The following is a 23,469-nucleotide window of genomic DNA, read 5'->3' as shown; positions in this document are numbered from 1 at the left end:
TTGTTGATATGCACATAGTCTTTAGTCAAGACAAACATAAATTAAACAAAATATACTAAAGACAATTAACCAAAATTGTTTACAACAGCAAACTAAACAAGTTTTTAAATGCTGCCCAATAAAGATGTAAAGGAGTGAAATATGTGTAAAGTGCATGAGTGCTGCAACATGTTGAAAACAAGTTCAAATCGCTTGCAATAAAAGCGAGCAACGCAATAAATAAGTTCTAAGTAAATTAAAATACTTATACGCAATAAAACGCAAAAAAAAAAAAAAATGGTCTACGAGCAGTGCGTAAATTTATAAATAAATTAAATAAATACTCAGTGAAGTATTGTGTGTATGTGTGTGTCTCGCTGTGAAAAAGAAATCCACAAAACATATTCGAACCGTGAAATCATATCAACAAATTAGCCTTGTCAACCAAACGAAATCTCGTCAAAAGAATTCGCATCTGAGAGTAGATGTGCACTTGTTTGTATGTGTTTGTGTTTTGTGTCAGTTTGTAAAATTCTCCCCATATATGGATGCTTGGTAATTACCTGCAAGTGATGGCATCCCCTGTCTTTCATGGCTGACATATTTCTTTATAAAATATGCAAATGAGTCAACACTCTGCCGCCTGGGAATTCGTTTGGAAGAAAAAACGCCGATATAACTGATTCAGATAAGGAGAACGAGACAGTCGGTCACATTGTAAATTAAATTCCCAAGGTAATTGCACATATCTTAATAAGACTATTAAAAAACCCGCTTGTAAAAATTATATATTAATATGCAAAATGTCAAGTGGCTTTTTTTATATTTTGTTGTTTGAACAACAAAAGTCTTTACGCAAAATGAAAGTTTTTTGTGTCAGCATTGTCGACAAGCAATTGGATATTAAAACTTGAGAAACATATTGTGTCAAGTTTTAAGAATGTACAAAGCTATTATACATTTAGATTGAGTAAATTTCTTTTTATGTTATGCCAGATTCGACTGTTCATCAGATTAAATATGCTGCGGCAGGTAAATTACTTTCAAATTACATTAAACTGAAGTAGGTTGAAAGTATATTTATTTTCCATTTGTGAGAGACTTGATTTCGAGAAAGTGACTATCAAAAATGTATTAATATTAATCTCTGTACAATATATTTTCATAAACGGAATTATAAATCTCTCTCTGCAGGTAAACTTACTCTTGATATATTTGCTTAATTCATCTATAATTAGTTAGTTGTAAAAGCCGAATTAAAATATTTCAAATTAGTTGTTGGGTCAGATAACATGAAAAACTATTAAGCTAATGCACTTTTTAATAGTTACAAGCTTTATTTACATACTATGCGTAAGCCAAATGTTTCCTAACTTTGCCAAACCAACAAACAAAAACAATAAAATTCTGTCAGCTATAAATTATTTTGGTAATGTCTTAAATCTAAGGAATTAGGCCATTTCATTTGTAATCTGCAAAGTAAAATGTAAATAAAATTCAGAAAAGGTTAACTTCATCTGCAGATAAAGTTTTTGTGTACAAATTGAAATATAAGTAAATATAAATACACACACATGTATTCACCACTTATAAGCAACCACATAAGCACTCACTTGCAGGTAAAAGCTTGTATATTTTTCTTGGATTCGCATTGGTAACATTGAGTTACTTTGAGGACTGAGGACTGAGGACTGGTGCCAAATGCGGGCTTAAGCCACGAGATGTGTAAAGTGGCCTTGGGGCTAAGTGCTGGCATTGCAAATTGTAATGCTGGATGGTACTGTGTAGCGCTGTGTGATGCCTGCCACTTAATGGCAAGATGATTAAGTATGCGCTGCATGCTATGTCGCATATCACGATGCAGCAGTCATTTACATAAAAGGCATTTCAAAAATAACTGCGTTGCCCATAATGGGTAGCCCAAAACACATTACCACAGCTTTGGCAGACAGATACACTTTCATACACTTGTAACTATGTAGGCAGCCGGCCGCAGACAATGCGCCGAAAAGGATAATAGAAGCACCCAGGCATAAATCAGCAGCTTTATGTGTACAGGACACTTATATAGGAGAGGGAGAGGGCCATTCAGCGTTGGGCACCTGCTCATTGAGCAATCAAATTGCGCGAATTCGTACAGCTATTCTAACAAATGTGCTCTCTGATCCCTTTGCATTCCTCATCTGCATTGCGAGGTGCTCATTAAAAATGTTTGCTTAATAATATGTAAATTGAAGAATTACTTGGGACAGACATGATGTGCTTATGCGAATTTTCATCGCATTGCTTTCACAATTTTCTTGTTTGCGTTGCTTTCGCTGAGAATCCACACAGCAAAAGCCTTGAAACTGTCAACTAAAAATAAATCGCAAGAGTTTCTTCTTTTTGGTTTTTCTGCCTCTCTTTCAAGCGTTTATTTCATTTTTCATTTTTTCTTTGTTTTGCTCATAAGCGAACGCCGAAAAATAATAATTATATTATCTGCTGTTTTCATTTTGTGGTTCAATATACTTATACTCTCACTCGTGTGAGCATTAGTATTTATTTTAATTTATATGATTTGTCGCATGCTCTTAGCGTGCTATAAATTTTATACTGGCCCATTTATACAACACGCTCGTATATACCACATACATGCATAAATTACTCGACAACATTATGTAAAGAAGAGCAAACGGCAATGTTGCCTCCAAAATCGCTGATAACTTGGCTACCAACTACATACATGACTCGCATATGGGGAAAACACAATAGAATCACGCAGAGACCATGTCGCCTAGTTCGTTGGGCTCACATCATTTACAGCTGTCCAGCGGTGCACATAAATTAGTATACTTAAGCTTTTAATTAAATAAATTTAAGAAACATTCTCAAGAAAATCCGAACCGATCTGAAACATGCGCCACACACACAGTGGCGCCGCCGGAAAGGGAAACTTATTTAAGAGTTTATCAGGCACTTCAAGCATTTTGAAATTTTACAAATGAACTAATTGCAGGGTTTCGAAATTTACAACAATATTTTTAGCTAATGAATCGCTTATAATATTTAAAGTTGCAAAAGAATCTTTAAATTTTCTCTGCATTTATATTTTATTGAACAGATAACCTTCATCAATAATAATATTCTACCAATTAAGCTGTATACCACAAATCGAACTTAATTATCGATTGAATGAGAGAATTACCATTCTTGGCATACACAGTCTAAATCTTTATATAATAGAACCAGCATGACAACCCAATGAAGCTAAGCCGCTAAATAAACTACAATTCATTAAGATAGCATAAATTGCACATTCATTGTTTGTCCCATTTTTTTTTTTTTTTGTTGCTATTCGTTTATGCGGACTGCCTTTTCGTCGTTAATAATTTATGAAGCTTTAAAATTAATGCCGTGGAAAATTTGTGTTGCATTGAGTTTGGCGCTTTCATTGAGTGCAAGCAAACAGTAGCAATCCCACATTTTTAAATATTAAGCATACGCCCAGTGGAGCCAAAAGAGCACGTCTCTGCTTGCTAGTTGACACAAAAAAAATAACAACAACAAAGTATATATAAGAGCACTTGCCAAAAGATTCACAGCGACACACACAGCAATGTGAGAAGAACAGAGATAGAGAGATATAGAGAGAGAGAGATAAGAGAAACAGAGAAAGACAGAGAGAGAGAGAGGTAGAGGGTGTTTGGGAGAAATGGTAAGGTTGATTTTGAGGAAGAGAAATGAAATGCAGACTGGCAGTCGCCTCGTTAGCCGACTAAAGTATGCAATATCCACATAGTTGTTGGTTTTCCTTTCTCGCCCAGTCGTTATGAAAATTGTAGCTGGACACGTTCCCAACTGCAATTTTTACATGCAAATTGCTTGCTTAACAATAAAGTTCATTGTCATTAATTGGAACTATTGTCAATGCATGTTTTAATAAACATTTTCTGTAATAGCTATCAGGCTTACTTTCATTGGATTTAATGGGCCGAATACGCATTGATTTTATCAATGTTTTCGAAAACATGTCCTTGTACAACACCGATCCCTATAAGCGCTTTTACACATTAACCCAATCCCCTCAGTGTTTTGTCATTTGGCACTTAATTAACAAATGTTAGGATATAAAGGACATGCTGTGTATATGCAACAAGCATTTATTGCATTGTCTGAACTTAATTAAGGTTTGTGGGCAATTCGGTGTGTTTATCAACTCTGAAATAATTCAAACATTGAATTGCCTGCATTATGAATAGAAACTTTCAAATTGTGGATCTATTATTTCAGTGAATTAACATTAGTTTGTTCGATTCAAGAGTTATTTTGCAATGTGTTTTTTATGCTTTACGCTTTTCACTAATAAATAACGAGAGTAAAGAATTCCTGATGCTCGTATAAATTTGCATCATATTTAAGTGATTTTTTTTAAACAAAATTATACAAACTATTCAACAATCTCTTTCAAAACTTAAATTGTTAATTTGCTCTTGATTCTTAGCTGGCAGCATAAAAAAGCGAAAGGCCATGGGGCAAACAAATTGAAAGTTGTCATCAAAAAGTCACAATAAACAAACGGGTGTCAGTCCACACGGTTGCCTGGACACAGACCAATTGGTTGGCCAAGTGCTTTATGGGTCATAAAAAAAAGTTCGGAAGTGTAGGCACGTGCAAGTCGTCCAGTGCCAAGTGGTAAAAAGGGTCGCAGACATTAAAATTAATTGACATTATAATTGCCGACACGCAGCAACCAGTGGCCACAGCCCACACACACGCACAGGGCAATTTTAGCATATAATTGCCATAATCGCCTTAGCAGAAATACGAAGACGAATTTGAGCTTGAGCCACTCTGATTCGGTGTGGCAAATGCCACCTGCTGAACACGTGGCTGCTACAAATCGTTGGCCACTTAACATCCCAAGAGACACTAGTTTCGGATACAGTTACAGCTACTATGAAACATGTCAGACACACGGCCGATTTACTGCAGCTGTTTGGATAACAAATGCTTAATGCAAAACACGCATACGTCATGTTGAACAGCGCACCACTCCTTTCCGTGTGGTTGCTGTTGCTATTGTTGTTGCTTTACTGCGGCCACAACCACAATCGAACAACAACCACAATGACACAATGTGCGCAAAGCTGTTTGTGTATTTTCATTTTTACTTTGAGCAGTAGCCACAAATCATGCCGGCAAATGAGCATTAAACTCAATATGTTTCCATGTGTTATATTGATTTGATTATACAATAGACGCGCACGCTTTATTTAGTAGGTAATGTTCTTATTTATAGCCTGCAGCAATAAAAAACTAAGAGTCGATATGACTGACATGTTTTCTTATTTTTAGTGATAATTTATTTAATCAAATCTAACGATATAATCTGGCAAGGTATAAAAACAAAGAAAGAAGTTCTAATATGTTCGCATAATGAAATTGAAATATAAGCGAGAGGAGTTTACTTTTGGCATGGCTACAGGGCATCGGCAAGTCGATCACAGTTATCTTGGCTACTTATATACTACATGCGCGTGTTTTTGGTTGATTTGTTTGCCTAATTGGTGGGCTGTCTGGGCTGAATTAAAGCGAACATGGCAGTAGGTGAGTGTGTGTCAGCTGTGTGGCTTAAATGTGGACAATATAATTTGATTGATGTGTGAAAAGGTGGCATAATAGGATTATATGCATATGCAAGACTGAGTCCCTGACGAAGTATCAGATTCCTGGCACTCGCAGCCGGCAATCGTGTCTCAATGGTAACAAATTGACAAGGAAGATAGGATAGATAGATTGTGGGTAACTGTATATATATATATATAATAAACAATTAAGTGATAAAATCGAGCACATGCTTATTATATATCTATAAATTTACTCATAATCTATCTATCTTATCTTATTTGCATAATAAACAATTAATTGATAAAAGCGAGCAAATGTTTATTATAAATATCAAAAGTGGAAATCAAAAAAAATAATAAATCGTTATAAATTTATTAATATATTGATTCACTTTCTAATTTAAATTAAAACCAAGTGTTGAAACAAAATATTTGCTCATGTTTAAAATGCATTTAGAAATTCGTTGGCCAAACGAAATTGAGTGAATTTTAATGAGACATGAAAAACGACAGCCGCATCGAACAGCTGTCTCAAAACATTCTTATTTATTCAGTGCGGGCAATTACACTTTTTTCTTAACAAAAAGTAAACTTTAATCTGGATAAATAAAACACTTAGGCTTGACTGGCCAACGGACTGGCATTTTGCAGAGATCCATGTACAAATTTCATTTCAGACAGCTTCCAAATGGAAATTCCAAAAATGCACACCCTTTGTTGCAAAATAAAAGAAAACTTTGTTTAACAGCTGTACTTTTGTTGATTATGGAAAAGGTTTCGCAAGGGTGAGATTTACATAGAGAAAACAAGATATTCTCCCTGCAACGCTTACTTTAAAAAAATACACAATTTTTAAATTAAATAAATTAGGAGTACAAACCATAACCTAAGTGGTCTCCAACTTGATAATCAGTTTGGTTTTGGTAAAGTTATAGAAGTATACTTTAATCCCGGGTAGTTACTTTTAGTATACAAGTATTTAAGTAGTCGTTACGCTACTCTGCTGGCAATGGCAATTAAAATTGTGAGAGGTGGCCAAAAGAAAACAAAACTTTGGCCACTCTGCGCCTTATCGCCGATTGCTGGACAAATAAGCAACTTAGGGGCGAAAAGTTTTGTTCACGAATTGAGCGCTAAGATGTCACCTGACCAACAAGAACCACATGAACAAAAGCCTTGTACTAAAGTCTTTTCATTTCTCATTTCCTCTTTTGCAGCTTAAAGTGTCAACGACGCATGCTTGCAACAAGTACAATAGCAACAATAGCAGCGACAACGAAACTATTAACAACACTGGCCACCAGTGTGAGCATTAAGCGGAAAGGCAAGCAAAAAGCGGCAAAAAGTCAAAGTCACGCCCACACTGGCATTACGAATAACGAGAATTGCAAAAAGCAGCTGCGAAGGACGAACAGGACACTGGACGTAGCAAGTGGCAAGTGAGTGCACACACAGGTGTGACCCTGCAACAACAATAATAACTACAACCACAACAATTTATGTTACGGCAAAAGTTGCGAAATAAGTGTTTAAATGCCACACAGTCGTCGGCGTCGTCGTCGTCGTCGTTGTTGTGTTGCCTCCACCGATCTCTGCTGGTGAACCGCAAGTGTGCAAAGTAGAGAGACGTCAATAATTTAAATGGCCAGGCTGCTGCTGCGCTTGGAGCAGCCAGAACTTGGGGTAATGCCACCACCCGTGCCGGCCGCATTCGAATTCGAATATGATACGCCCATCAGTGTGAATCAATTTTTGGCCAGTGCGACGGGGCAAAGTCAGGAGGAGGATGCGGAACGATATGAGCTGACAGATCCAGTGGGCAGCACACTGTCACCGCTGCTCTACGATGTGGGTGAATGGCTGCTGTTCAACGGCAGCTTGGCGAACAGCGATGGCAACGGCACCCACAATGAGAATTCAACGAATCTCATCGATGATATGGGCAATTGGACGCGCATCTGTGAGGATGTTTATAATCCGCTGATAGACGATAATCGCATTGAGTTTTGGGTATGCGGCGTCATGCTGAACATTGTCGGCATCCTGGGCATACTGGGCAATGTGATAACCATGATTATATTGTCACGTCCACAAATGCGCTCGAGTATTAATTATTTGCTCACGGGGCTGGCACGCTGCGACACAATGTTGATTATTAGCTCGATGCTGCTCTTTGGCATACCCTCAATTTATCCATACACCGGTCATTTGTTTGGCTACTTCAACTATGTGTATCCGTTCATATCGCCAGCGATATTTCCCATCGGCATGATTTCACAAACGGCTAGCATCTATATGACCTTCACCGTCACCCTGGAACGATATGTGGCCGTCTGCCATCCGCTGAGAGCGCGTGCCCTATGCACCTATGGACGTGCCCGGATATATTTTATAGTTTGTGTCTGCTTCTCGCTGGCATATAACATGCCCAGATTCTGGGAGGTGATGCAGGTGACGTACCATGTGCCCGATACGGACATTGTGCTGCACTGCGTCCATCCATCGGCACTGCGACGCAATCCGACCTACATCAATATCTATATACACTGGTGCTATCTGATTGTCAACTATATCATACCCTTTCTCACGGTGGCCATACTCAATTGCCTGATCTACAGGCAGGTGAAGCGTGCGAATCGGGAACGCCAGCGTTTGTCCAGATCGGAGAGACGCGAGATTGGACTGGCCACGATGCTGTTGTGTGTGGTCATCGTGTTCTTTATGCTGAACTTTTTGCCACTGGTGCTGAACATTTCGGAGGCATTCTATAGTGTGGTCGATCACAAGGTGACCAAGGTGTCGAATCTGCTGATCACGACCAATAGCAGCGTCAACTTTCTCATCTATATCATTTTCGGCGAGAAGTTCAAGCGCATTTTTTTACTCATTTTTTTCAAGCGACGCTTGAGTCGTGACCAGCCGGATCTTATACACTACGAGAGCTCCATTTCGAATGGCGACGGGACCATGAACCATCGGTCATCCGGTCGATTCTCCCGGCACGGCACTCAGCGCACCGCCAGCACCACCACCACCTACCTGGTTGCCACGGGCGGCGGCAACAACTCACTGAACAGCGTTCGACTCACCCAAGTCTACGGCTCACCGGGACTGGTCACGATCAAACGCAGTCGCGCCCCCTCACCCGGTCCGGTTGTCTACTATCCGGGTCCACGAGAAATGCAGCGGTCCGTGTCCACCAGCAATTCGACAACGAACAATAATACGGCACTGGGCTACGACTGGACGGTGGATGGCAAGAAACTCGGACATGCCTCGTCGGGCTTTTGAGGCGACACCATGTACATAGTAATGAAGTAATGTCAACTAGTCAGATCCATATATGTAAATAACTATATATATATATATGCTTAGAGTGTATAAAACTGAGCGCGCCAAGCGTCGCGTTACTTTGTGATAAGCGTTAAGTGTTTCTCTCTTTACCTTTCTCTTTCTCTTTCGCTCTTCTCTCTAATCCAAGTAATCCTCCATCAAATCTTTTATTAGTAAACTGAAACTAAACAATAAAAGTACAGCAAAAGTTTCGTATCCAAATAAAACAGTTTTCCTTCTAAATAAAAGCTCAATACAAATTATTTTTCAGCTCTGTTGAGTTATTTTTAAAGTCTATAGTCAAATTTATCAATATCTATATACATATAATCACATATGTTTTGCTAGCAGTTTTCTAGATGAAAGACTGACTTTAGAAGGCACAGATTGAGCAAATAGTTGCTAGACTGAGATGGATAAATATAGCCAAAGTAAGAGGCTTACTACTATTATAACTCTTAATATAAAATATGTGTATATCATCCATACCCAATGTGTAACTATATTTATTGCTAAACACTGTATAATATAGCTATATTTAGTATAAATAGTGAAAGTGTCTATCTTAAATCAAGTACGTCCTCGATATGTGATACTATACGACGTCGTAATATCAAATATTCTACGCAACAGATTCGAATTGAGTTTTAATTAAAATCGTTGTAGAAATTTCCATTTTAACCTTTTTCAGCATTCTTGATTAATGAAACCAACCATCCGAACATTAATCTATTTGATTATACAAACTTCATGAACAAGTTCGATACGAAATTTTGCTGTACTCTCAATTGACACAAAAAAAAAAGGGAAAGCCTCCACTTATTATTTATTTTCGAATTACAGTTTCTCAAGCAACTGAGTTTGTTTCAATTTTGCACTAAATTAAGCTGCTAAACTTTTATAGGTCACTCAATAGATTAATGTCCGGGAAACTGAGCTGACCTAAAAATTTAATGCTATGCGTTTGCCAAGAAGAACTTTTATTTATTGGCTTCAAGTTTTGGCTTTTAATTAAATATACTTTCCACTGCATTTTTTTTAAGAAAACTTTATAAATGATTTTTCTCATTTCCTTTTTATTTGTTTCCTTTTTATTCTTGTTTAAAAAAAAAAAAAAAAACTTTTTCATTTTGTTATCGAAAGCAGTTTATATTTATAATTTTTTTGCTCTGCTTTCTTGCGATTGGGCTTTGGGTCGACGTTGCAATATGTCAAATTGTCGGAAAGTGAAAAGTTATAAAGTTGCCACGAAGTTCATTTTGCAAAAAGGTACTATTCGAATAAATGGGTTCATAAAAACTCTAATCAACTGAAAGTAGCTCAATTTAACAATTACACATAAACACACACACTTTGCTATAGTAAAAAGACATTTTCAGGTGTTCATAAATTGAATTTATTCAACTTACCTCCCAATACTATTGCTATTGTATAAATACCAAAAAAACTGACTCTGTAAATATTTCGTATATGATAATTATATATACATATATATATATATATAACGAATGCAAAGCATATATGGCGGATACAAAGAGAGTGCAGATTAAATATTAATTTTACTTAGACTTAGTTTAGTTTTAAATAAAACCATACAAACCAAAACTCAAGTTCAAATTTGCTCGAGAAATTAAATAAAAATATATTTAAAAAATTGTGAAAATATTAAAATATGCTAATCAGCTTTTCATTTATTTTCTGGGACAGATACTAAATGCAAATATAGTCGTTATAGTTGGGGCCGACTATTCTCAGCGTAGGCGGAATGAAATGGCCAATGAGCATTCCTAATGGCCACTTACAATTCAATTTATAAGCCCTGCCCACAAGAGGGCGTGGCTAAGGCGATATGCTCAACTGGGTCGAAATCTCAGCACCACCTGATATGTGGGTGTGCGTGGTGGATATGGTGGATGGGGTCTTGAGCTGGGTGGGTCTTAAGAGCTTTTCGCATTTGCCTATGCTAAGCACGTGGTGAGAGTTCAGAGTTTATGTCTCCAATGTCAGGACACAAAGGAATTTACTTATAATAACCATAAAAATGTCCAACCACAGATGTACTGCAAAATACCCTGTTACTAATTTAGCAGAAGCTTTCATTTAAGCAAACTATATACCCTCTTAGCAACACATACCCTATAATAAAAGCTGTCGCGCTTAGCCATGTGATAATCGGGCATAAGTTGAATTATACGTGTTACGTGTGATGGCAGCAGAAGCAGCCAGGATTCTACTAAACGCAGAGCTAATTAAAATTGGTAAATTTATGCATAGCTTAATAATTTGGCACGTTTACATGTAAATATCTTGACGCTGAAAAGTGTGCTATGATATTTTGCAGCAAAGATATAAAATTGTTGCGACAACAAAGACAAAAGCAATTCACTCACTCATTTTTTTTGTTATTATTATATTTATTATGCCAGCCGCATTTGAGTGTCGCCATGGCTTTGTGATAAAGACAATAAATCAGTTTGGATAATGTCAACAGTGAGAGGTCGTTTGGAAGGCGCTGCAGAAACGCAACAAAGCCAACCGCAGACAAAACCAACCAGAGTAGAGTTATTTTTGGTGCTGATGACTTTGTGTGTTTGTCACCGGTGCCTTAACAGTTTGATGTGTTTTTAATGCCATGCGGATTATCAGTCGTAGCACCCCCAAAATATGATGATGATGGGTTTATATTGCTGCTGTCGCTGTTATTGTTGTTGTCGTTGTAGCAGCCTTTGTCAAACGATATTCAGTTCTGCTTTGTCAGTGGCTGTCAGTGATGCCCTTGCAGTAGCTTTATTGACCCCGTCATGGTGCTGTCAAATTAATTAGCTGCCTCTTGTCAGCTACATGCCCATCAAAAGCTGCAAAACTTCAAATTTAATTAATGTTGGCCATGTGTTCGTCCTACACTGCTGCTGTGGCGCGGTTGCTGTCTTCCACAAGTTTTCAGACAAGTTTTCAACGCACACAAAAAGCCTTGTCAACGCTGCTGCAAAGGATTTACAGGACACACTCGATTTCCGCCTTTTGTACGCCAGTGAACTCCCAAGACTCTACTTTCTCACAAACGACAAACACTTGCAGCTAGGGTGTGGTAGCAGCTAGGGTGTGGCACCAGGCGCCTCCTGTCTCCTATCTGCCATCTACCATCGACATCTTAACTGCCTTGCGGCTGCTGCTCTACGAGCTATTAGTTTGAGTATAAGTACAACTATACTTGGGCACCAAACATTGAGCATTGGACTCCCCCACAACTCTGCGTACACAATTAGTTTTGAGCGCTCGCAATTACAGCGACAACCCTCAGCCCATCCAAGCAACAGTCTCATCCACATGGCTGGCTGCTTTGTTTAGGGTCCAATGTACCATAGCCAAAATATAAACAATGGCAGACAAACAATGACAGAATGCGAGATATGTATGTGGCATGTGGCTCGTGAATGGCCAAAAAAAAACAAGCCCAAAATAACAGTTGAAAATAGAATGCAAATCGTAAATTTCATTAAGCGAAATGATTCTACCCTATCTAAATAGCAATAGGAGTGCAATCTTGGTGGGCCCTCGGGCCTTAATCTGTTTTAAGCTCACATCATTTTTATATTATGTTAAGAGATTGCAGTATACTTTAAATAACGCAAATTCCTTTTGTTTTATTTTGCAGCTAAATAGACTTAAATTTGTTAAGAGAACAGACGTGTATTGTAGGGCAAGTCTTTTATAAGGAACCAGAAGGAAGAAAGAAACTTAACAAAATAAAAGTAAAGTTGTAGAACTATGACAGGAATTTTAACTAGAAAAGGTTTATTCAAGTGTTTATATTGTTAATATTTGATTAATATCGATTACTTCTGAAAATCGCTTAACTGTTGGGGAAAGTATGGCAGTGAGATTGTGGAAACCTCTCCAAGTCCAAATAGAATTTGGACATGCACTGTCAAGCCATAAGTTTAAATATATTGCTCCTGAAAGTCGGTTAACAAATTTGCTAGCTTTCACTCTTAATTTGAATAGTGAATAATTAAACATTTATTGCATAATTTTAATTTTTAGCAGAAGACTTTCGGTGCTTCCCTTACAGCAATTATCATGTTTATCGATTTTAGAAAAACACAGCAAACAGCAAACTTTAAGCAAGCCCAGCACTTAAAGAATTGCTTATGAGTACACAATATAAAATGCCAAATTGTTACACCAACCAACAGTTAGGTAATAAACCGGCTTAACACATGCTGCATACCTATACAGGGTATAAAAAAGGACAACGGAACCCTAAACAAGTGTGCTCCACACACTTCGCAGGGTCATATATATTTTTAATGCCGTGCACAGATGTCGCTAACAGTGGCCACTGGTCATTGAAGGATTCTATTTCGGGAAACAGCACTTGGAAAAAAAATGCGTCATCTGTCCGTGGCAAGTGGCAAGAGCAAGTGGCAGCTTAAGTGCATGGGTGGGAAATAAGAGGCAAAAGAGGCTGCACCACAGCCGCACCACAGGCAACCCTCATTGCGTTGACAATGTGTCGAGCTCTGCGGTGGCTGCACTTGTCTAACTTTTGACGAGGATTCCGCCGCAGCCAGAGTAAAGATTATGGCAGACATTTCAGACAAGAGAATAAAAAAACAGAATAAAGGGAAAAGTGAAAAGTGAATGGCGACAAACTGTGAATGAATTTTGATTCAGCTATTGGCAAAATATTGATTTTTATATGCGGAAATGCTAGTTAACAAGGTAAAATGGAAACTGAAAAGGATCGAGATTAGCTTGGCAGCATACTCCTACTGTTTAGGTCATCCCTTTTCCGGTTTATTCAAAAATTGAACTAACAAAGGTGCTCGGAAATAGGCTCCAGATTGGGCAAATAGAAATCCGGTACCATCACCATCATTTTGTCGTTACCGCTATTCCGTATCTTGGCCACATCTTTCAAGCTGCTGACCCCCGTGCCCACCAGAAGCGATTGACATCCAGTGTTATAGGCAAACATTATATCAGTTTGGATGCTTTAAGAGTGAAGAATAAATAAATGAAATTATTAGTTGACCCACTTTTTACATACGTATCGCCAATCATGAGCGTTGTTTCCGGATTAATGAGACCAGCGCTTATTGGCCGCCTCAGCATCCATGGATTGGGCTTGCCCAGAATAAGTGGCTTACGCTCACTGACAGTTTTAATCGCGGCTATAATTGGTCCTCCACCAACAACCATTCTTCTATTTTCACCGATAGGATAGCCCTTGTCCATGCCAGCGCCCAGAAAAAGAATGCGGCGATTTTGCAGATAGCTATTTGCTCGAATAAGTGTGGGCACATTGAAGTTATCATCCCTGCCAACGACAATGGCCCCGACATCTGGATCCAGCTTCAATTCCAAAGTGAAATCTTTCATCGATTTATTCATTGGCTCCGGCTTAACAGTAAATGAACAAATGTCCAAATTGGCTAGTTCCTCACTAATGCCCGACTCGCCCACAAGGAACACCTTCTTCTGAAACTTCTTGTTTGCCAAATAGTCGGCCACCGACAGCGATGCACTTATAATATGGTCCTTATCCGTCTCCAGCCCAAGGCTGATGGCCTTTTTCAGAATACCATCGCACGAAACAGTCGTATTGTTAGTCACAATATAGTTACGCTTGCCAGCAGCACGCAACGTATTGAAGGCATTCACGGCGCTAGCAATTGGTTTGTCATTGTCCCAGAGTACCCCATCCGCATCGAATAGCACCGTCTCAATGGTGCCCAACCATTGGAGCACACGTTGCTTGGTCAATGTGGTCAGGTGAGTACAGCTATGCTTAAACATCATCTATCGTTAGCAAATACAATTGAACATTTCTGAGTCGAAAATTTGGATTTTTATGTCTACACAACCTAGACAGCAAAACCACTACAAATTTTTGAAGCCACAAAGCCATATTACATGAAATATTTTCCGTTCACTTAAGCAAGCAAAAAAAATATATTTTAGGGTCTTAAGCATTAAATATTCCTTCAGGCAAATTTCAAAATGTTTCGGACAAGAAATTAATGTGCAAGGTTAGTGTATGAAATGGTTGTCTGATTTTAAAGTATTTTTACTCGAGAGTTATGAAAATGAATAATGCATTAAATATCAAATTTAATAAATATATCTTTCAAATGCTATAGTTCCTGCTTCTGCTATATAATATTATAAATTTGACTGTTGAATACCATCGAAAAAAATCAAGAATAATACCTTAGTTTGATCGCCTTAAAAATTCATAATTCCCTCTATAGAAATACTGATTACTTTTTAATAGCTACTATTATTAAGATTAGCAAGTATTCTTTTAAATATAACAATTTTATATAGAGGTTGCATTTTTGGGTCTTACATCATTACAAAACGTATAAAAAGATACTACAATATTATGTAACAAAAGTACGCACAAGTACAAATTGACAAACCACTTGGCATACATTACAGTATAGATGTATCGTACATACATAAGTTTAAGTATATAAGCCTATATACATAATACAGAAGACGCAGAAAACTTTTGCGTAACAGATCTCACACACATATCATACACGTGGATAATACTCTTAAGTTAACATTATGGAATACATATAAAAATGGTTTTCATTTTTCCACCTGCGGCATCAGCTCCTCTCCAATGTGGTACTATTCAATCATATTGAAGAGCAAACAAGAGAATATCATGCCAAAGATCTGTAAGATGAAACATGTAGATCAAGAAACTGGCTAGCTAAGCTGAAGCGGGGAGTATTTACCATGAGTATAGCGACACCAATGGATGTGCCTCCAATGACTGCCGCATGATCTCGAATGAAATTGGTTGTCACATAGAGGCAGCCCTGATTATACAGATTCGTGATGGTGGGAAAGATGGTGCACTCCTTGCGCTGTCCGCCAAATAACTCCTGGCAGCAGGACTCCGGCACCGGTCCGTAACGATTCCAGTCGTGCCAGGTATCGACGCCACAACACTGCAAACGCTCCTGCGTCAAATCCCATGCCTGTGTAATCTCACGTCGACTTCCGTACAGTGCCATTGTGGAGCGCATTTCCTACAATTTCACCCATCATGGATTAGTACTCTACTTGAATGCTGACCATAAGCTACTTACCTGTCGCATTGTCTGCTGCACTCGCTCACGAAATACGTAGCCCAAAACACCGCCAATTAGCATGGTCACGAAAACCAACGCAACAATGATGAAATACTGGAGATGGTAAGTAAATGTATATGTGGTTAACACCTGTGCTGCTAAGACAAGCAGCGAATAATAAATACATATGTCTATGTATGCCAATACATACATAAATCTAATCTTCATAAATAACAAACTAATTATGCGTGTATTTGACCTATTTACAGAATAAGAAGTAAGCCGAAGCTGGAGTATATCGAAAAGATTATCTGGGTAACAGCGTATACTATATATATATATTCGCATTTCCAAATATATGAAAATGTATGATTGAAAAATAATGTTATTAATATTTCCATAAGTCTCATGTAAAAATCTCTAAAATCATAAAACTTTAACATTTTTTAAATAAGCCTGATTAAGATAGCGTTTGAATAAATAAATCCGATTGCAACTTAACTTCAAATAAATACTTGTTAATAACAATTAAAGAAATAAGAATTATAATTATATTATATATCTTAATATAGTCCACTGCCACTTCACAACTTACCGATAAGAGCAAACATTTGACTTCCTTGCCAGCGCCCACACAGCCCAAAAACGAGACCAGGCAAATGATGACCGATGTGACCAGCAGGACATAGACGGCGCCCGAGAAGAGATTCGTGCCCAGCAGCTCATTAACAAAACTGCGATCCACCAGAGTCCAGAGCGTCAAGCAGAAGACAATCGCACCGCCAACCTAAAAATCGAGTGAACAAATAATGAACTAAGATGAGCACTACTTTAGAGCCAAGTCAAGATAATACTTACAAACATCACAAAGTTCGCTATGAACAAACTGTATTTGACGAACTGCCCGCAGCAGTCCATGCGCGAACTAAACCCCATGTCGTCCTGGTGCGGGAGAGAGATACAGCGAGCGAGAGAGGGAGAGAGAGAGAGAGAGATGGAGTGAGAGGTGAAATTTGGAATGTGGTGTGTGGAGTGTGGAATGTGGAGTGTGGAGTGTGGAATGTGCTAGCTTCAATGAGATAAAGAGAGTCTTAACAACAGTTAGGCTGTGTTCAAAAACGGTAGCGTTGCGAGCAATGCGTAAACAGTGAATGAACGGCGCATTTGTGGCAACGATCGCAGCTTGGGCTAAAATACACTTAACCATGACCCACTTTTAGACGTTGTCGTCGTTGACGTAACCAAGGCGAAGCGCTAGACAACTGTTGTTGTTGTTGTTATTGTTGTTGTTGTTGTTGTTAGTTGATGTACTTGCTTTAAAGCTTACTTTGTGTAAAAAACAACTTGAAATATTGAGCTTTTCACCAATCTATTTGTGAGCTGGGAATATGTTTCGGTATCGGAAGGAGCGCGAAAATCGACGAGTCATAAAAATACTCAGTTATAAAATTAAATTCATTTTTATTTTTCTGTTGTTGCTGTTGTACTTTAAGTAATCAGGTAGGTAGGTAATTGAAGTACATGCGCTATTCTAAAGCAAACCTCGTAAATGTTAATCATTTTAATTGCTTGCTTCGACTTCTACATAAATTATATGTAATTAGACTCTACGCGACGTTCTGACGCATCGTAATGTTCCTCTACATATATATATATATACGCACACATTAATATATATATATATATTTACATATGTATTACTTATTCGTATCTGAACGGCATCTCAGTTTGAGTTTGATTTGAAAATTTAAATGTGCCCCTGAAGCGTGTCTGTTATTTGCGGTTATTAAATAATTTTCTCACACTGTTAGTATGTGAAATTTGTCGTGTCATATGAATAACAACAACAACCATTTACATATATGTAAGTACTTCTATTTAGGTAGAATCGTGTCTTAGATGTCAGTAAGTCATCCAAGCAATTGAACTATCTATTAATTATGGGGCGTTGTCAGACGAGCTCAAGTGATTTTTTTACTGACGAATGTAAATGCAAACGAATTAGCAAACCTCATTTATTATTACTTAAATATGTTCATTATACAACCGAGCAAATTTGTTTTGAACAGCACGTGCAAAACTAGTCATGAATTCGTATTATTGGGGCTGTCTCAGATTGCAATCTTAAAATGTACTTTATATGCAAATATTATGTAGATAAGATAAGATTCATTCACAACAACTCAAATCTTAATTTTAATCATAATTTTGAACGCAATTAAAAAAAATCGGATATTTCATGTAAAATAAAATAGCTATGATATTAATGAGAAAGAGAAATTCAAAACCTCAGGCGATTAATCAATCAACAATATAATTCACAACCTAATTGCATTGAATTAATTAATCGGAGGATTATTAAAAATGTGACTTACTCGGTCGCCTTCCCTTAGCACAAACGAGGTTTTCGTTAGGTAACCAATTTTGACGGTTTATTTAATAATCAACAAGTTGAATTGTTGCACTACAAAAAGCGCTGATTACGGGGATTTTTTTTTGCTGTTCGGCAAATGGCAGGAAGTTCGGCAAAAACTGCAAACAAACAAAAACAAATATTGAATAAACTGATTTCAATATGCAGCTCTACATTTGTTGTATTGATTAAGAACAGCTAATTGACTGTTTGGTTTTATATTATCACAGCGAAGTGGTTTTTCCGCTAACTTTATGAACTATGTTTGATGTTTGCTTTGACTTTTATCTATCACAATTACTACCGCCCACCAGTTGTTACTACTATTAAACCTATCTACGCCAAATTTAATATACCCTTGACAGCTAAAACTATAAACTACGCCCACTTTTGCAATTTTATTCACCGATGCGTTTTTCCCGCCGGAATACATTCTTTTTTAAATTTATTTTGCGCTGATAACAGAGTATCGCGCCGTTGGGATCTTCATGCTGCAACGATTTGACTTTTCCCTTTACATTTGTTTTCGGTTTTTTTTTTTGCTCTTGCGGATTTATTGAGTTTACTGTTGAAACTGTAATATGCATATATGTATGCATTTCATAACGCATGTATTTATGTTATAATTAATAATTTTAATTTGTACAAATATTTATTTAATCAATTTGTAAATGCCATATAGTTTTCATTTCCATATTATTTTTGAATTTTGTAATTCATATTTTCTGTGTAATTTTAAATTGGTCGGCCTCTTGCCGTTGATAATTGTTATTAAGTTTTATAATTGTTGTTGTTATTGCTTTTCGTGTTGTTGTCATATCCATGGCAAACAACTTTTTCAATTTGATATTTACTTGGTGTCTGTTGTGCAATTGTGTTTCTCTTTCAACTTATCCTTTGGTATCTTTGCATCTTTCTCCAACTAGATCACTTTATTTATCATTTAGTTAACGGCATATATTTTTTATTTTAATATGAAACTCACTTTATGTTTTATTTCTAGTAATTTTGTTGTATATGAATTTTGCGAAAACAAAAACCAAGCGTCAACAGCCGTCTTCCCAAAATGCTACTCCACCGTCTCCACCGCACGAACACTGGCTTGGAACTGGTTATGGGAACAGTTTGGAAGCTCGGTTTTTTATTAGTTTCGCTGACAAAGAGCTTCGTTGTTGTCTTGTGCTTTGTTGTCTCTCAGCACAAATTACAACAATGCTCATCGCTGCAATGCTGGTGCGAAAGAGACGCACAATTAACAACAACAAGCGGTTACCTGAAGCCAGCGCAGAGAGCCCAGCTTCGGCATTGCTTACAAACCGCAAATACTTTTCGAGTGTCTCAGTACTTAAGGTTGTTGTTGTTGTTGTTATTATTATACCCTGAAAATTGGTAAACAGAGGAATAGTGAAACTGTGCAAATGCATGTAACAAGTGGAAGGAGATAACTATATTAAGTACATACATATATATGTATATATGAAAATATTATTAAAAAGTAAATAAACGAAAAAGTTATTTTAAAACAAAAAACTTTAGAGAAAAGCTATGAACAGCATTCAACGTATTTGATTTTTTTTTTTAGATTATTCTGCATGTGAAAAAAGTAAGTACGCTGCTGAGCACAGAGTAACAATTAGTCACCTCTCAGAGATTGGCGGTGTTAGTTGATTTTTAGTATAGGCATGGCATGTGAAAATGTTTAGAGTAAACAAAACATGTTTTCAGTTCGTTTTTTTGCTAAAGCCACAGTCTTTGTCTCACTGTAACCTTGCCGAGGGTATTATAATTTCGTCACAAAATTTGTAACACATTAAAGGGACGCATTTCCGACCTCCACAAAGTTTATCTGTTCTTGATCAGGACGACAAGCTAGTGTCAAGTCAGACATGTCCGCATGTTCGTCATTCTGTTTCTATCTTGATGAAACTTGAAAATTGTTTATTTTTAAACAATCAAATAGTGAAGTCCGCAAATATGCAACTATTTTTATTATTTATTTAGTATTTATATACCATATATACACACATATTATATACAACTTATATATATGTTTATAAATACTTGATTAACAATTTCTGGAGGGTAGAAACTTGAGCAAGTCGGACAGTTTGGGCAAATACAGATCAGGTATTTGCTGGTACATCAGAGGCAGCTTGGATCTCTGCAGCTTGGCCACATCCTGAAGACTATTGTTGCCTGTGCCAACCAGCAGTGTCTGGAAGCCGCAATTGTACCCAAGCTGAATATCTGTGTACAAACTGAAAGCAACATTTGGTGTTAATTGAAGGCAGAGTTGAGGCACAGTTGCTTACGTGTCGCCCACCATCAGAGTGCGTTCCGGCTTGATGACTCCCTGGCGTAGCAGATGCAAACAGATGAACGTATTTGGCTTGCCACAGCTGAATGGTGCTCGTTTAGCCAACGATTCCACTGCAGCAACCATGGCACCAGAGCCGGGAATGAAGTGACCTGGGGCCACAGGAAATGAGTGATCACGATTGGTAGCCAGGAAGAGCACCTTTGGATCCATCAAATAGCAGCCGACTTTCGCGAGCTTAAGCATATCGAAATCCTTGTCTAATCCAACGGCTACAGCACCCACTTGCGGATCCAATGTTATATTCTTAACATAATCAACCATTTGGGATCCTATCATCTTGCCTTCGTCCAGTGGCAAAGACTCAATGCCCACGCACTCAAGTTCATCGGCGATGCCCTGTCCACCCATGATGTAGACTTTGCGATTAAACTTGCGTTGCTGCAGATAGCGGGCCAATGCCTCTGATGACGACATCACCTCATCCTCGGCTATGAGGAAGTCCAGATCTTGTGCCTTGGCGCACAGTTTCTCCCGCGACGTTTCCGATGTATTTGTGCAGATGAATGCCTGTTTGCCCATAGCACGTAAAGCATTGAATGTGTCTGGGGCGCCATCGATTGCCTGCTGCCCGCGCCACAGTACGCCATCTGCATCAAAGATGATCGTATCGAAGGTCTTCAGCCATTGCCCCACACTAAACTTGTTCAAGGCAAGCAGTTGACAGACACCCTTCTTTATTGTAATGCCAGGTATCAGCATAGTTCGTAGTAAGTTCAGCTTTGATTTGTGTATTACTAGCAGTAGAAATATAATGTATTTTATTATTTATTTTGAAACTACAGCAAAATCATCGAAAACTATGTTTGAGATAAAATAATCTTAACGATTAACGATTTACGCGTAATACTTTTAATACTTATCACCTTCTATCAAAATTAATACGACTTCCAAGGTCATTTTATAACTCGCCACAAATGATTCGACTAATGGCAAGAAGTTTTTGCATCACTTTCAAGTTGTGAAGCACAACAAAACCGCAAGCCAACCACTAAAGCCACGCCTTTTACTATGTCCAAAATATAATTAAACTTATTTATCTGCGTAAGCTGAAGTTCTATTCAGATTTTTCAACTTCTAGAAGGTTTTTAGAACATCCGTTCAAATCATTTGCAAAAAGTTACTTAACGCCTCGGTGCACAACTTGACGACGCTTTGGTTGACAGTCGTTTTGCCCAGGAGAGTGGCTCACAAGGTCATCGGTGGCGCATTTAATTCACTAAACTTTGAACATTTCTTATTGGGACAGTAGAAAACAGAAAGAAGACTGCCAAAAAAAAAAAAAAAAAAAATAACCGAAACACAAAGTTGTGGCATTGGAGCAACTTTTAATTGAGCGCAATGAAATTACCAACTTAAAAGGAGAGTCGCGAATTTGGAATGGCGTCAGGCGGCGTTTTGAGACCGCCGGAGAGGCAAGAAGGATGTAAGCGTCAAGCGGTCAACACCCGCGGCGTTAAATTAAATTGGCATTTGACTTTGCTGTTCCTAATGATTCCGTTGTTGTTGTTATTGTTCTCCTAAGCGTGACCAAAAATCCGACACTTTTCCAAGCGTACCTGGGCATTAATTCATGGAAACTTGTTTGTACACCGGCTATTTGTGTTTTGGAATTCGCATAAATCTGCGACAATTTGGCGGATTTCCTTGACTACGGCGTTACTCGTGTCAAATAGCCGTCAGCTATGCCGGCTCATTGAAGTTCCGGCGCAAATTAGTTGACCAATTTCGAAAGCTTGTTAAGCGGCAAAGCTTTTGGCCAAACACGAGACCGCAAACATTTTTTTGAAACAGCTTAAGAGTATGCTATGTATATTTGGACCGTAGATGTGGATTAGACGGCAAAAACTTGAGTTCAATTAAATTTCCCTTTTTGTTTTTATTTATAATTTTTATCAGACAACTATTTCATTGACTAAAATAAAACCAATTCTCAGATAAATACAGGAAGCTATGAATGTGCGCAGTGAAGAGTCAAACAAGTGTATTTAATGAATTTTACATTAATTTCTTTGAGCTTGAATCGCTTTTATTTTCCACTTGCATGATTTCCAATCCGTTTATAAGAAATGCAACAAAAAGTAATTTAACAATTTGTAAGAGATCTCTTTTCACCCATTAAGAGTACAGAAAAGTACAAGGAGTTTTTTTTTTGGCAATCTACTTAAGGCCAAAGCAGGCTAGACTTGGCCAGATTTTGCCAGACTTTGTTAGACTTTGTCAGACCAGGCGTAGTTGTCAATAAACACAGCCACCCATTTAACAAGCCGTACAACCCTAAGAAATGAGGCACAAAGCGAAACTTTTGTATTGAGTTAGCAAAGAGCAAGTTAACTGCTTTGGCGCTGTGTACTCTAATTAATACCTTGAAAAACTGACTTGATTTATATGCTAATTAGTGCATTGCAGCCAAGCCAAGACCAATTACAGTCCTTGTCAAGCTAAAATTAAAATTAAAGCTTAACGCCCAAATGATTGCTGAGGCTGTTGCCACTTGTGCCATTTCTGACACTTGCTGCTTATCAGACAACAGCCAGAAGGCAGCAGGCAGCAGGCAACAGTCAGAACAATGCCAACGACTTTAAATTATCGAACATCGACGCATAAATCATGCACAGATAGCATCATTAGCTGTCTCGGTGGCAAGTGCGGATTGTAAATGGA

The 23,469-nt window shown here is 37.8% G+C and overlaps 4 protein-coding genes across 5 annotated transcripts; 1 reads left to right on the top strand and 3 right to left on the bottom strand.

Moving 5' to 3' along the window:
* Positions 1-352: 352 nt before the first annotated feature.
* LOC6556507 (FMRFamide receptor) lies at positions 353-9,606 on the top strand. The gene is made up of 2 exons (XM_001985277.3): positions 353-714; positions 6,806-9,606. Exon 2 carries the CDS (start codon positions 7,230-7,232, stop codon positions 8,877-8,879), a length of 1,650 nt encoding a protein of 549 aa, XP_001985313.1. The 5' UTR covers positions 353-714; positions 6,806-7,229; the 3' UTR covers positions 8,880-9,606.
* A 3,987-nt stretch (positions 9,607-13,593) lies between these two features.
* LOC6556506 (glycerol-3-phosphate phosphatase) lies at positions 13,594-14,795 on the bottom strand. Its single transcript, XM_001985278.3, has 2 exons — positions 13,975-14,795; positions 13,594-13,918 (listed from the first exon to the last, which is right to left on the bottom strand). Exons 1-2 carry the CDS (start codon positions 14,724-14,726, stop codon positions 13,738-13,740), a joined length of 933 nt encoding a protein of 310 aa, XP_001985314.2. The 5' UTR covers positions 14,727-14,795; the 3' UTR covers positions 13,594-13,737.
* Positions 14,796-15,181: 386 nt separating this feature from the next.
* Positions 15,182-19,537, bottom strand: LOC6556504 (CD151 antigen). Of its 2 annotated transcripts, none has more exons than XM_032742391.2 (7): positions 19,414-19,537; positions 18,391-18,547; positions 16,874-16,957; positions 16,611-16,802; positions 16,034-16,129; positions 15,677-15,973; positions 15,182-15,614 (listed from the first exon to the last, which is right to left on the bottom strand). In XM_032742391.2, the coding sequence occupies exons 3-7, from the start codon at positions 16,949-16,951 to the stop codon at positions 15,567-15,569; spliced, it is 711 nt and encodes a 236-aa protein (XP_032598282.1). In that variant the 5' UTR covers positions 16,952-16,957; positions 18,391-18,547; positions 19,414-19,537; the 3' UTR covers positions 15,182-15,566. The 2 variants fall into 2 exon arrangements, with proteins under 2 accessions (XP_032598282.1, XP_001985315.1); XM_001985279.2 differs by lacking the exon at positions 19,414-19,537 and adding an exon at positions 19,283-19,364.
* An 866-nt stretch (positions 19,538-20,403) lies between these two features.
* LOC6571330 (glycerol-3-phosphate phosphatase) lies at positions 20,404-21,538 on the bottom strand. Its single transcript, XM_001997495.2, has 2 exons — positions 20,741-21,538; positions 20,404-20,686 (listed from the first exon to the last, which is right to left on the bottom strand). The coding sequence occupies exons 1-2, from the start codon at positions 21,505-21,507 to the stop codon at positions 20,494-20,496; spliced, it is 960 nt and encodes a 319-aa protein (XP_001997531.1). The 5' UTR covers positions 21,508-21,538; the 3' UTR covers positions 20,404-20,493.
* Between the last annotated feature and the right edge of the window lie 1,931 nt (positions 21,539-23,469).

This window comes from Drosophila grimshawi, unplaced genomic scaffold (assembly GCF_018153295.1).
Source record: "Drosophila grimshawi isolate 15287-2541.00 unplaced genomic scaffold, ASM1815329v1 contig_44, whole genome shotgun sequence".
In the NCBI taxonomy this organism is placed as follows: Eukaryota; Metazoa; Arthropoda; class Insecta; order Diptera; family Drosophilidae; genus Drosophila; species Drosophila grimshawi.
The sequence above is the reverse complement of the archived record's forward strand: the minus strand, read 5'-3'. Positions and strand labels throughout refer to the sequence as shown.

Excerpts from the sequence above, each read along its gene's own strand:
- LOC6556506 (XM_001985278.3), bottom strand. The coding sequence starts at position 14,726 with ATGATGTTTAAGCATAGCTGTACTCACCTGACCACATTGACCAAGCAA. Across the intron at positions 13,919-13,974 it reads ACGCTCATGATTGGCGATAC|CATCCAAACTGATATAATGT; the intron begins GTATGTAAAAAG and ends TCACTCTTAAAG.
- LOC6556504 (XM_032742391.2), bottom strand. The coding sequence starts at position 16,951 with ATGGGGTTTAGTTCGCGCATGGACTGCTGCGGGCAGTTCGTCAAATAC. Across the intron at positions 16,803-16,873 it reads TAGCGAACTTTGTGATGTTT|GTTGGCGGTGCGATTGTCTT; the intron begins GTAAGTATTATC and ends CTCGATTTTTAG. Across the intron at positions 15,974-16,033 it reads TGCAGCAGACAATGCGACAG|GAAATGCGCTCCACAATGGC; the intron begins GTAAGTAGCTTA and ends GTGAAATTGTAG.
- LOC6571330 (XM_001997495.2), bottom strand. The coding sequence starts at position 21,507 with ATGCTGATACCTGGCATTACAATAAAGAAGGGTGTCTGTCAACTGCTT. Across the intron at positions 20,687-20,740 it reads ACTCTGATGGTGGGCGACAC|TTTGTACACAGATATTCAGC; the intron begins GTAAGCAACTGT and ends TGTTGCTTTCAG.
- LOC6556507 (XM_001985277.3), top strand. The coding sequence starts at position 7,230 with ATGGCCAGGCTGCTGCTGCGCTTGGAGCAGCCAGAACTTGGGGTAATG.